This window comes from Aedes albopictus, chromosome 3 (assembly GCF_035046485.1).
Source record: "Aedes albopictus strain Foshan chromosome 3, AalbF5, whole genome shotgun sequence".
In the NCBI taxonomy this organism is placed as follows: Eukaryota; Metazoa; Arthropoda; class Insecta; order Diptera; family Culicidae; genus Aedes; species Aedes albopictus.
In genome coordinates this window covers 434,931,429-434,945,483 of record NC_085138.1, presented here as the reverse complement: position 1 = coordinate 434,945,483, position 14,055 = coordinate 434,931,429, and the positions used below count along the sequence as shown (strand labels likewise).

Genomic DNA, 14,055 nt, shown 5'->3' with positions numbered 1-14,055 from the left:
CTGGGGTACCGGTCCGGAACACCTAAATGGCCGTAACTCCGGAACGGCTGGACCGATTCAAACCATTTTCAATAGGAAACAATGGGACAGTATTCCGCGTCGATTGAAACCTAAAACGTTGAAATCGGATGATATTTACTATCCAAAAGTGAGGTGACATTTTTGTACACATACACACATACACACGCACACACACACACACACACATACATACATACACACACACATACACACACACAGACATCATCTCAACTCGTCGAACTGAATCGATTGGTATATAAGACTTGGCCCTCCGGGGGTTCTATCAAGATTTCATTTTTGGAGTGAACATATAGCCTTTCGGTACACCTTGGTGTACGAGAAAGGCAAAAAGATGCTCATAATCTCAAATTCAGATAAATTTCTTGCGAGAAAGGCAACATGAATATTGAAGAGATGTATATTATTTTAGATAAAAATTCAACCTACAAGTCATACATTGAGCAACAAACATATAATTTAAAAAAAGATTGCTTGAATTCCAGTATTACAACAATCATACAATCATAAATTATTGAGAAAATGATATCTTTAAACGCACCAAAACTGGTACAAATCTCCAAGGGAATTATTTATTTGAATTCAATTTTTACTAACAGTTTTCAGTCTTATCCAAAACCCCTTCTTTCAAAATATGAGCACAAATTATTATACTGAATAATATTTGCAATAACCCCATAGAAATACACAAAATATTGCGATGATTTACAGAAGTGCAAAAAAACCAATGGTACGGAGAGAATAGAGACCACCGGTGCGCAAAGGCGACCGATCATTATTTTACTCACATGGAAACGAACGACCGGTGCGAAAATGGGTTGATAACGAAATTAAAAATCGTTAACGACGTGCTGCTGCGTGCGTAGTATTAAGCCCACGGGTGGGCTTGGTCTCAGTGCGAAATCAACTCCATAATCCAAATTTAGCAATCCGCCCCAACAAAATCCAACAGCAACAAGACAGTCTCGCGCACCGAAATCAATATTTACTCGCTGGATTTAAATTTTCTCGAGCAAGCAAACTCATCTTCCCCTTCGTAGCGTTGCATTGCTTTAGCACTTCTCCCTCGCGTGCGACTAGAGGTCAACCATCTCCACCCCGATGTTTCACTTTCCTTTGGTGTTTTTCTTTTTTCCAGACAAGAAAAGAACTTCACTCACCACCACACGACATTGCATTGGTTGGTTGGTTCGATTTCTGCGTCCTTGCATAATTAAACTCAAATCCTTGCTATTCATTATGCCATTCCTTGCAAGCGAGCTTGCTCCCTCACAGCAGCAGCAGTAGCAGCAATTTACAATGATTGTGAACATAAATTTTAAAACTTTTCCCTTTTCTCTACATTTTTTTTTTCGCAGGCCCTTGCCGAGTTGCAGTCGGGTGTGCAGTAATTAAAGTCGACAGCCGCACGCCGAGAGGACCCCCTGGTGGCCCTAGAAGAGATGCGAGAGTAACACCGGCAGCAGCACCAGCACCAGCACCATTCTCGATGCAGTAGAAATTCTCGAAACAAAACGTTTTCGATTACTGCGTGAAGACGAGAAGGTGAAGGACGAAGGGAATCATCCGTCGCAGGATTAAACGTTTTTCGGGACTGGAACTGAAGCGAAAAAAGTTGTACAATAGAGTCACGAGTTTCCGAACGAAAGAGCGGCCACAGCAAGAGCAATTCCAAATTGAGCGGAGGGAAGGAACTCGGAGGAAAAAACTCGGTGTGGAACTATATCAGCATAAATGAAAATTAAGTGCAGTTTTGCGGCAGTCAGTCGGTCGGTCGTTCGGTCGGTGGTGGTGAAGAAATCAGAGTGGAATAATAAACTGGAGAAGGCAAAACAGAGCGAACGGAGTGTGTAGAGAATCGACAGTCAGCGGTAGAACAAACACCGAGAAGTGAGTGAAGTGTGGTACCACTACAGACGGGAGTGTGGAGACTTTGATGCTCTGTTCGTACGGTATCCTGTTGGGTTCGGGCGAGCTCGGGCGATACACATACCAGTGAGAGGCGTTCGGGTGGCTTCGGCTGGATGAAGAGAAGGCCCGAATGGCATAGCTCATATATACAAGTGGATCGTACCGTCGAACAGTTTAGTACAACTTTAGACGCCCGCGATGAAACACGTTCGCTTGTGACCCGTGCGTTCGGTGGTTCGTTTTTCGTGATTTACTGTGACAACGATTAGGTCGGTACGAAAGGTCGGTTTACATACAGGACTACGAAATCTGGTACGAAAGTGATGTGATAAACAGATGAACTGGTCACAGGCTGGAAGATTGAACAAGTGTCTAAAGTGGATAGCGGGAAAACATGAAACATTGGCGCAGATGAAAGATTGTGTGACATAAAACGCCTTTGCGGACTGCTCTTGTTGCGTTAGTTCCTTAATGTTTAGTTTGTTCTCACGAGTTTGTGTTTTGGCGCAGAAAAGAAGGAGGAAAAAGTTTGCTTGTGAGGCGCCTGAAAAATGAAGTGTATTTATCTTAAATGATTGAAGCAACCGATAGAAGCAAAGAAGAGGTTCAATTTATGACCAGTGGAAGAAAGTGCGGAACGTGAGAATACGCAGGGTGGAAAAATGAGTCTTATTACGCAAAAAAGCGAGTTGGTGGCGTTCCCGGCCTTGCTGCTGGTTCTGCTGCTCTCGGTCCACGTTAACTACAGTCTGCAGTATGATTCGGCCGAGGCTCGCTACTACCCGTCTAGTCCGGTGGAATCGAATCTGCGGTACGACGCCCCGGACGACTGCAAGTACCGCGTTACGCCCGATGATGAAGTGGATCTGGTGTGTAATTTAAGAACTGTGAACAGTGAGTTCGATAATACAAACTTTAGTGTGATACCATCGGAGCATACGGCTTCTCTAACGGTGATTTGTAACGATGCCATTATGGCACGAAGCAAACTGCAACCCAAATCGTTCGCTCATCTAATAAGGTTGAAGAGTTTATCGTTGGAGCACTGCAAGATAGCAAAGTTTGGGAACGACGTGCTGGCTGGGTTGAGTGATTTGAGGAATTTCACTTTGCGGACTCACAACATAAACTGGCCGGAGCTGAATCTGGAGATCGAACCGGAGGTGTTTATGCATGCGAAGAACCTGGAGCAGCTGGATTTCAGCATGAACAATATCTGGTCGCTTCCGGATCATTTGTTTTGCTCGTTGAATGGGCTGAGGTCATTGAACATAAGTTCGAACCGACTGCAGGATGTGAATGATTTGGGATTCCGGGAGAAGGTTAAGGATGAAAATGCCGGTCATAACAATACAACGATTAGTTGCAACTTGGATCTGGAAGATTTAGATGTTTCGAAGAATCATTTCGTGCTGCTGCCGGCAAGTGGCTTTGGAATGCTGAAGCGATTGAAGCTACTCAAGATCCACGACAACGAGATTTCGATGGTTGGCGATAAGGCATTGAATGGATTGAAAGAGTTGCAGATTTTGGATTTGAGCTCCAACAAAATCGTTGCTCTACCTACCGACCTATTCAAGGATCCTGCTCAATCGATTCAGGAGATTTATCTGCAGAACAACTCCATCAGTGTTCTTGCTCCGCATATTTTCTCCAAGTTAGAACAACTACAAGCCCTAGACCTGTCGATGAATCAGCTGACTTCAGCTTGGATCAACCGAGAAACATTCTCCGGACTCATTCGCCTCGTTTTATTAAACCTCGCAAACAACAAAATTACCAAACTGGAGTCGGAGATGTTCACAGATTTGTACACCTTGCAAATCTTGAATCTCCGTCACAATCAGCTGGAAATAATCGCTGCTGACACCTTCTCTCCCATGAACAACCTGCATACACTACTGCTGTCTCACAACAAAATCAAATATCTGGACGCCTACTCCTTAAATGGCCTATACGTGTTGTCCCTACTGTCCCTAGACAACAACATCCTAACAGGAGTCCATCCGGAAGCATTCCGGAACTGCAGTTCCCTTCAGGACCTCAACATCAACGGAAACGAGCTGACTCAAGTCCCACTCGCTCTCAAAGACATGCACATGCTGAGAACTGTCGACCTCGGCGAAAACTCCATAACCGTCATCGAAGAGCCCGGCTTCCGAGGAATGGACAACCTCTACGGTCTCCGTCTTATCAGCAACAACATAGAAAACATCACTCGCAAAGCATTCAAAGACCTCCCGAACCTGCAAATCCTCAACCTCGCCCGCAACAAAATTCAAAACATAGAACCGGGTGCCTTCGAACCGGCCTTCAGCGTGCAAGCCATCCGGCTAGACGGCAATCTACTCACCGACATCGACGGTCTGTTCACCAAAATGCCCAACCTGATCTGGCTGAACATCTCCGACAATCGGCTCGAGCACTTTGATTACTCGCAAATACCCATCCACCTGCAGTGGCTCGATTTGCATAAAAACGAACTGACCGAGCTGGGCAACCGCTTCGGGATGGATAATCAGCTGTACCTGCAGACCCTGGACGCCAGCTTCAATCGGCTTACGAAAGTAACCCCTTCCTCAATCCCGAACAGCATCGAGTTTTTGTTCATGAACGATAATCAGATTATGCACGTGGAGCCGCACTGCTTCATCCACAAAACGAACCTGACACGGGTGGACCTGTACGCCAATCAGCTGACCGGGCTGGACATCAAGGCTCTGCGGTTGCAACCGGTGCCGGACGATAAGCAGCTTCCGGAGTTTTACATCGGCGGGAATCCGTTCGTGTGCGATTGCAACATTGATTGGCTGCAGAAGATTAACCACGTGACTTCGCGCCAATATCCGACGATTAACGACATCGAAACGGTGTACTGCAAGCTGATGTACAATCGGGAGCGGTCTTTTATTCCGCTGATTGAAGCCGAACCGAAGCACTTCTTGTGCAACTACCAGACGCACTGTTTCGCGCTGTGTCATTGTTGTGAGTTTGACGCGTGTGATTGTGAGATGACTTGCCCGAACAAGTGCCAGTGTTATCACGATAATAGTTGGTCGACCAATGTGGTGGACTGCTCGGCCGCGGGTTACACGGACATTCCGAACAATATTCCGATGGACACTACGGAGGTGTATTTGGATGGGAACAATTTGGTGGAACTTTCCGGGCACAGTTTTATCGGGCGGAAGAATCTGAAAGTGCTTTACGCGAATCATTCCAATATCGAGATCATTTACAATACGACGTTTATCGGACTGAGGCGGATGATGATTCTGCATTTGGAGCATAACAATATCCAGAAGTTGTACGGTAATGAGTTCAGTGCGTTGGAAAGCTTGCGGGAGCTGTACCTGCAGGGGAACAAGATTTCCTACATTGAAGATCATACGTTTTCGGAACTGAGAAAGTTGGAAGTGTTGCGTTTGGATGGGAATCGGATTTCGGGTTTTGAAGTGTGGCAACTGGCGTCGAATCCCTATTTGGTGGAAATTTCTCTGGCGAACAATATGTGGACTTGTGATTGTAGTTTCCTGAACAAACTGAGAATTTACTTGCAATCGAACACGGAGAAGATAATCGATGCCAATGAGATAAGTTGTGTTTACAATAATTTGACGAGTATTCTGAAAGAGAAGAATGGCACCAAGTGTACGTTCCGGGGGGAAGGCATGAGTTCGATAGTGCACACGCAGGAGATTGAAGACATGCTGCCGTTGTTGCTGGTGGCGACTTGTGCTTTCGTCGGGTTCTTCGGTTTGATCTTCGGAATGTTTTGCTACCGGAAAGAACTAAAGATCTGGGCTCACAGCAGCTGTTTCGGATCATTGTGCTACAAATCCGGAACGTTTGTCAACGAGTACGACAAGGATCGTCTGTATGATGCGTACATCATCAATTCCCTTCAAGACGAGCACTTTGTCAATCAGATCCTGGCTTCGACCTTAGAAAACGACATCGGATTCCGATTGTGCTTGCACTACCGAGATTTCAACATCAACACCTACATCGCCGATACCATCGTGGAAGCGGTTGAAAGTTCAAAGCGTGCCATTCTAGTCCTATCGAAGAACTTCCTGTACAACGAATGGACCCGGTTCGAGTTCAAAGGTGCCATCCACGAAGTGCTCAAGCGGCGCCGAAAGCTGATCATCATCCTGTACGGAGACCTTCCGCAGCGGGACCTGGACGCCGATATGAGGCTGTACCTTCGAACGAACACCTGCATCGAGTGGGACGATAAGAAGTTCTGGCAGAAGCTCCGGATTGCGTTGCCGCACGTGAAGAAGAGCAACTGCCTAAACAAACGGTCGGCGATCAATATCTACGCGACGGCCAACGAGTACAACACCGCCACTACTGGGCGGGGAGGAGGCGGAGGAGGAGGAGTAGGATTGGCAGCTGCAGCTGCCTTGGGACGTGGCGGTACGCTTCCGGCTCCGGGCCATGGGCGGCTCGAGAGCCACAGCTACGCCACCATCGGAGGCAACTGCCCGAGAAACTGTGATAATTATGATACGGTTAGTAATTGTAAATATAATACTACGCAACACGAGAGGCGGCTGAATGACTTCAGCCGGAAGGTGACAGCGGAGCGGCAGCACGAGTATGCGGTTCCTTCCAACTGTCTGCTGGACACGACGCACGAGACGTACAACACCAGCTGCGAGCGGATCGCGGGCGAAACGTTCGAGTGCACCTCCAGCAGTAAGTACTCGACGTCGTCGCGGGGTTCCAGCGAGTGTTCACACTCGATCGCCTCCAACCACCACGGAGGGCCTCCGCCGATCCCGAACGGGGGGCCTCCGAACATCCTGTCCACGACCTTCATGGGCAACAATTCCAGTGCTTCAAACAACTTGAACAGTAATACCAGTAGTAGTTATAACAATAGCAGTAGGAAGCCGATTAACGTCGGCGTAGGAGGAGGCGTGGCCAGCAGTAGTAGTAGCAACAGCAAGGGTGATAAGTCCAGCACGATTGGACACGAACAGAAGAACAATTTCAATGATAGAAGACTGCCACAGGCCATGTGGGCATAACGATTACTTAAATACAGGTTAGTTAATTATTTTTATCGTTGAGAGGCAGGCCGAAGCAGATGATAATACTCTATAGAAGAGAGCACTCCGCACTGTAAACAGTCAACTCACAGATTATACCTATAGTTATCACACAACCATGATTATCTACGCAGCAGAATACTCTACAGCTCACTCACAGTCCTATAGTAACCATTAACTACACACAACCCACTTGTACACCAAACACACTCTGAAAAAAAAAATGGAACGAATGCTCTCTCACTTAGTAGCAGGTCAGTTTTTAAAGGTTACTCCGGGTAGATTTTGGCTCTCTCTGTAAGGTCGCGGGGATGTGATGAGATAAAACTCGTTAAATTTCTTGATTTTATGCAATTTCAAACATGGTTTCTTTTTCTAAAACTTGTTTATACATAACTAGAGGAATTTGTTTCAGGAATTCTCTCAAGGTCCTTTTCAATTTTTTACTTGTTATTCCTTCTTGGATTCCTCTCGGAGATTCTTCCTGATTCCTACTGGCACTTTTGAAAGATTTGAAGAATTATTCTGGGATTTTCACGATAACCCTACAGAATTTATTTCCAGAATTTCTTATACAGTATTGAATTGCTCCCAGAGTACCTCGTAAGATTTTTTTCCGAAGTTCCTCCTACAATTCAGACGAAGAATGGTTCGTGGGACTTCTCCCAGGATTTACCTCGAGATTTCCATAGCAGTTTCTCCCACGATATTTCTCTGATGTTGTCATGAAACTTCTAATAATATTTCCCTCAGAGTTCTCCAGTGTTCCTCATGGGGCTTCTCCAGGAGATCTTCCCTGGATTTCTCTCAAAGTTTCTAAACGAGTTCTATTTGAGATTTCTACTGAAACTCCTCCAACGATTTATTTAGAAGTTTTTCACGAATCTTCTACAAGAATTGCTCCTGGGATTTCATCCTGTAGCTTCTTAACCTTCCGCAACTCGCGCGGTTGGCTACCTGCGTCAGCACCACGCTAATGCTGAGTACAAAAAGTGAGATTTTTTCAACGTGTTGTACAAAATACAACAGCGCGATCGCTCGAGGGTTAAATATACATGAGCCTTCTCCTAGAGTTTTTCCAGCGAATTTCAAAAATGTCTTCCATGGGAAACTTATTAAAGGGTTTCCCGAGATTCCAACTGAAACCTAAACTATCAGTTTTTTCGGAGTTCTTACCGAGATTTTTCTTAGAATATTTCTTCCGATTTTTCTCCTGAAATGCTTCTAGTCTTGGCTCAACTCGTTTACAATTTAAAGACATTCGTTGTCATTCATCACGTTCATTGTCGACTTCGTTCGCTTGGCAATTACCGGAGTTATTTTGATAATTCCTCCAGGTGCTAGCAACTTTCTACAAAAGTTCGTTAAAAATCGTCAAGAATTTCCGATAGAAATTCCCATTGGAGTTGCTTGGCGAATTGCCCCCAAAAACTGGAGAAGTTTCTTCCAGATTTCTTTCTATGATTGAGCCTCAGTTTCTCCAAAAGTTTCTTAGTGTATTTCGCTTGGAGTTGCTCCAAAAATGAGTTCAAAAAATCACTCCATGTAATTCACCGCCAATTTTTCTAGAAGTTGCACCGTTTTTTTTTTTCAAGGAGTATGGGTGGAATTTATTTTTTTTTTTCCACATTCGGAATTTTTTGGAAAATTGGAAAACTTCTCCAGTTAATCCATCTGAAATTTCTTCTGCAATTATTTTGAGAATTTCATCGGCACTGCCTATGGAAATGTATTTGATTATTTCTTTGGGAACTGCTTCGATTTTTTTTGTGAATTTCTTCTGAAAGAATTTTAAGAATTCCATTGGCAATCATTTCGATTTTTTCCAATTTATTTTTATTGTTTTGGCCATTGCTTTGGCAATGATTAAAAAAATGCTTCGGCAATGATTAAAAAAATGCTTCGGCAGTTCCTGTGGGAATTTGTTTGAGAATTGTTACAATAATTCTACTGTAAATTCCAAATGAGAATTTATTTCAAAAAAGTATTTTCAGAATTCAATCGATAATAATTTCGACATTTATTTGGCAATTTCTTCAGGAATTTCATTCTGCTTTGGGAACTAATTTTCAAAATTCCTTTGGCAGTTCTTTTATGAATTTATTCATCCGTTCCATTGGAAATTGTTTTGTAAAATCAATTTCTATGGAAACTGACTCGGGGATTCCTTTGTAAACTCGTTTGAAGAACTGTTAGGCTTACTCGTTTAAAAAGTGACGTTTTTTACAATGCCATCAAGATTACTTCCGAGAACTTATTTGGGAGTTCTTCCATAATATTCTTCAAGGATTCGCCATGTATAGCACTGGAAATGGCTTTAAAAGTTCCTTCCAAAAATCATTTTTAAAGTTTTTTGGAAATTCATTTTGAAGTTAGTCCTGTAATATTTTCAAGAGTTCCTCCGCCGGTTTTTCCGGGGCTTCCTGCGAGTATTTCTTTTATATGTTGTCCGCCAATTTCTTTAAAAAATTTCGCATGCAGTTTTTCAAGATTTTTTTTAACAAACATCTTTAAAAATTTCCTCGTGAACTCCTGCTAGAATTTATTTGAAAGATTTTCTACAAACTTCTTCTAGAGTTTTTCCGAAAGCTTTCCAAAATTGCTCTGAGAATTTCGTTCATAGTTTTATAGGAATTCTTTCAGATGTTTCTCCCTGAATTCCTTTAGCAGTTCCTTGGAAGTTCTGTGTAAATTAGTTTAAAGCTTCTGAATTTCCGTCACAGGTTTTCCCAAAATTTCTGCTGGAGCATCCCATGATGATCCCATCCCAGGGTTCTTAAGAAAGCACTACAGTCAGCGTCTTCAGACACATTTTGAATACTCCTCGAATTCCTTAGAAAAACCTGAAATTCAGAAGGAATTTCACATGGATTTTCTTGAAAAGTTTCCTGAACTATTCTTGAATGAGCTGAAATAATTCTAAAAAAACTTCCGGAAGAATTTCCTCAAGAATTCTAAGAGGAATTTTGGAAGAGATTTCGCGGAAAACTTTTTGAAAAACTTCGGAAGAATCTTCGGCGAAAATTCTCTCAACAACATTTGAAATCAATTGCAGATGAACTTTCAAGAAAAAAATCAGAAGGAGTTTCCAGATGATATTGGCGAAAAAACTTCTGATAAATTTCCCCGGAGAAACTTCCGGAAGACTTCTCGAAGGAACTTTCGACAGAATTCCCGTGGATCTTGTGTAAAAGCTCCCCCTGGCAATTTTCGAAAAAATAACGTAAGAATTCCTTGGAAATTTCCAAAGGTATTCCTGAGGAATTTTTTGGCAAATTTCCCATTTTGAAAGTGTTTTTCAAGAGTCGCTGAAGGTTTTCTGAAGGAGCTCCGGAAAGAAATCTGGCAGAAAATTTTGGATGAGCTTCTGAAGGAACTTGCGATGATTCTGAAGGTTCTTCCGGGGCGATTCCTAGAGAAATTTTCTTGAAAATTCCCATATAATAATCCGTGAGAATTTCCAGAACATTTCCAGAACTTCACGGAAATTTTTTCCACGAAAATTCTCGCAGTAAATTTTGAAGATAATTCCTGAATAATTTTCGAAAATAAAAAATCTGTAGATGTTTCCAAATGAAATTTGCGAAGATTTTCCTGGAAAACTTACTTTTCTGGTATGAATTTCCAGGAGAATCCCCGGATGGCATTTTGAAAAAAACATCAAAGCGTCTTTTGAAGATTTTGTGGAGGAACTACAAAAGAAATCTGTACTGAATTTTGCATAAATTTCTAAAAGTACTTCCAACACAATTCCCAGAGAAACTTCCGTAAGACTTCCTAGATAATCTTCCATAAGAATTTCCAGCGGACTATTGGATAAACGCTTGGAATTCCCGGAAGAACTCTTGGAATTCCCGGAGGAACTCTTGAAAGAAATGGTGATTTTCTCAGAAAAGCTTAAGGAAAATTTCCGGAGCAAGTCCAGGAAGAACTCCTTGACTTCTGGAAAGAAAAATCGCTGTAGAATTCCTGAAATAACTTTCGAACATATTCCTGGAGATACTTCTGGACGAATATCCGGAAGAATTCTCAAAGAAACTTTCAAAAGAATTAATGGAGAAGAATATCAGAAAGAGCTTTTGGAAAAGATTACATAAAAAATTCTACGAAAATTTCCAAAGAATCTTCTAGAAGAACCCCCGTAGGAATATCTAGAAGAAATCTCAAAGCAAAGTCCGGAAGAATTCCCAGTGGAACTTCTGAAGGAACTCTCACTGAAACTCGTAGACAAATTCCCAGTAGAACTGCCCAAAAGAAAACTCCAGAAGTTCTCGGAGGAACTTTCAGAGAAATTCTCGATAGAATTCTTGGATAAATTCACGGATAAATTCCTGGAGGAATTCCCGGAGTAACTCTTGGAGGAACTCTTGCAGGAACTCTTGCAGAAACTCTTGCAGGAACTCTTGCAGGAACTCTTGCAGGATTTTTTGCAGGAACTCTTGCAGGAACTCTTGCAGGAACTCTTGCAGGAACTCTTGCAGGAACTCTTGCAGGAACTCTTGCAGGAACTCTTGCAGGAACTCTTGCAGGAACTCTTGCAGGAACTCTTGCAGGAACTCTTGCAGGAACTCTTGCAGGAACTCTTGCAGGAACTCTTGCAGGAACTCTTACAGGAACTCTTGCAGGAACTCTTGCAGGAACTCTTGGAAGAACTCTTGCAGGAACTCTTGCAGGAACTCTTGCAGGAACTCTTGCATGAACTCTTGCAGGAACTCTTGCAGGAACTCTTGGAGGAACTCTTGGAGGAACTCTTGCAGGAACTCTTGCAGGAACTCTTGCAGGAACTCTTGCAGGAACTCTTGCAGGAACTCTTGCAGGAACTCTTGCAGGAACTCTTGCAGGAACTCTTGCAGAAACTCTTGCAGGAACTCTTGCAGGAACTCTTGCAGGAACTCTTGCAGGAACTCTTGCAGGAACTCTTGCAGGAACTCGTGCAGGCACTCTTGCAGGAACTCTTGCAGGAACTCTTGCAGGAACTCTTGCAGGAACTCTTGCAGGAACTCTTGCAGGAACTCTTGCAGGAACTCTTGCAGGAACTCTTGCAGGAACTCTTGCAGGAACTCTTGCAGGAACTCTTGCAGGAACTCTTGCAGGAACTCTTGCAGGAACTCTTGCAGGAACTCTTGCAGGAACTCTTGCAGGAACTCTTGCAGGAACTCTTGCAGGAACTCTTGCAGGAACTCTTGCAGGAACTCTTGCAGGAACTCTTGCAGGAACTCTTGGAAGAACTCTTGCAGGAACTCTTGCAGGAACTCTTGCATAAACTCTTTCAGGAACTCTTGCAGGAACTCTTGGAGGAACTCTTGCATGAACTCTTGCAGGAACTCTTGGAGGAACTCTTGCAGGAACTCTTGCTGGAACTCTTGCAGGAAATCTTGCAGGAACTCTTGCAGGAACTCTTGCAGGAACTCTTGCAGGAACTCTTGCAGGAACTCTTGCAGGAACTCTTGGAGGAACTCTTGCAGGAACTCTTGCAGGAACTCTTGCAGGAACTCTTGGAGGAACTCTTGGAGGAACTCTTGGAGGAACTCTTGGAGGAACTCTTGGAGGAACTCTTGAAGGAACTCTTGGAGGAACTCTTGGAGGAACTCTTGGAGGAACTCTTGGAGGAATTCTTAAAGAAATCAACTGTCAACCTGTTAACTGAGAAGGAATTCCCAATGAAACTTTTAGAGAAATTCCTGGTGGAGCTCCTAGAGGAACACCCAAGGAGAACTCTTGACGGAATTTCCAATCAAACTTTTTGAGGAATTTCCAGCGGAACTCAGAAAAAACTATGGCGAAATTCCTTAAGAAATTTTTAGTAGAACTTTTGAATTCTTATAGAATAAAAATCAAAATCCAACTATTGCAACTATTGAGCAAGTATTTGAGTTGAGCTATCTCAGGATCCAGAGTTGCTGGAATCTGTAGTTCAATCACTGTTAGTAATACATGTTTTTCAGTTTTCAAAAAGAAAGCTCAACCTTAACACCCTCACCGTTTCCGTTCTCACTATTACATCTTGAACGCATTCAAACAACCATGAATGCAGTCTTCCAAAGAAAGCGAATGGCTCAGCGAGTGAAATATGACATTGGCTCTGACAGAACCTTTCCAAAGTAGGTACGTTCCCAACCGAAAGAACCAAAAGTAGAACTTCCAATCACAAAAGAAGAATTCTCACTGACTCTCGCCTACCACCTCCCAGTCGTCCGATTCCCACTCACTGTTCCACCACGGCAAAGGAACCAACGGAAGGGAACTAATTCTAATCTCTTCAAAATCAATCTTCCATTACGGGGCCGATGATTGAAAGCGTTTTTCAGTTATTTTTGCTTTTTCACTTCTTTTTTCGTAATTCCTTTTGTTGCGATTGAAGAAGTTCTAAAGGAACACAGCGCACAGCGGAGGGAATGAAGATTTAATCTGATTCTTCACGCCTGGATCCTCTGGACGCGCGCGAGTCTTATAAACTCCGGCTATGGGTAGACCACCCTATTGCTTGCAGCACACCGGAGTTCGCTAATAGATTTAACTATGCTTAAAATACGTACGCTTTTTTTTTTGTGTTTCTGAAAAACAACAGAACAAAAAACTCTGGAAATTCTCCCCATTCCGGACGAAAATACGAGCGAGGAAAATGCGATTAATGAGGGGAGCAATTTGCCTTTTCCTGTGTATCAAAGTTCTTCGACGGGGAATGCTAGCTGCTCCTCGTTTCGATTGATAATGTTCTTTCTAAAGAATGGGAACCGAGGCGTACGCCTGAGCGATGCGATTCGGTATGCGGGTATGGAATCGAAACAAAACACAAAAATTGAACGCATCGAGAATGTTAAGTGATTTCGTATGGAAATTTAATTGACAACCATCCGCTCGCTCATGGGGCAAGTCTCACGTGCACGCGAGAGTGAGGAGAATTTACGATGAAACAACTTTCGTTACGCTCACAAGATAATTGAATCGAAAAAGAGTTTTAATTCAACACACACGCACCCAGTCCGAAACTGGAGGAGAGCCAAAAGTTTTGCTACCTAGTTAGAAACCATGTAGCAGTTAA

General features: G+C 43.2%; 1 protein-coding gene across 1 annotated transcript in view; it reads left to right on the top strand.

Annotated features, from left to right (window-relative positions):
• Positions 1 to 8,892, top strand: part of LOC115268044 (toll-like receptor 6) — a 104,816-nt gene extending 95,924 nt beyond the window's left edge. The window contains exon 2 of the mRNA XM_062856539.1: positions 1,398 to 8,892. Coding sequence (XP_062712523.1) covers positions 2,613 to 6,992 — 4,380 coding nt within the window. The 5' untranslated portion in view covers positions 1,398 to 2,612 and the 3' untranslated portion in view covers positions 6,993 to 8,892. The remainder of the gene's footprint in view (positions 1 to 1,397) is intronic.
• The last annotated feature ends 5,163 nt before the right edge of the window (positions 8,893 to 14,055 follow it).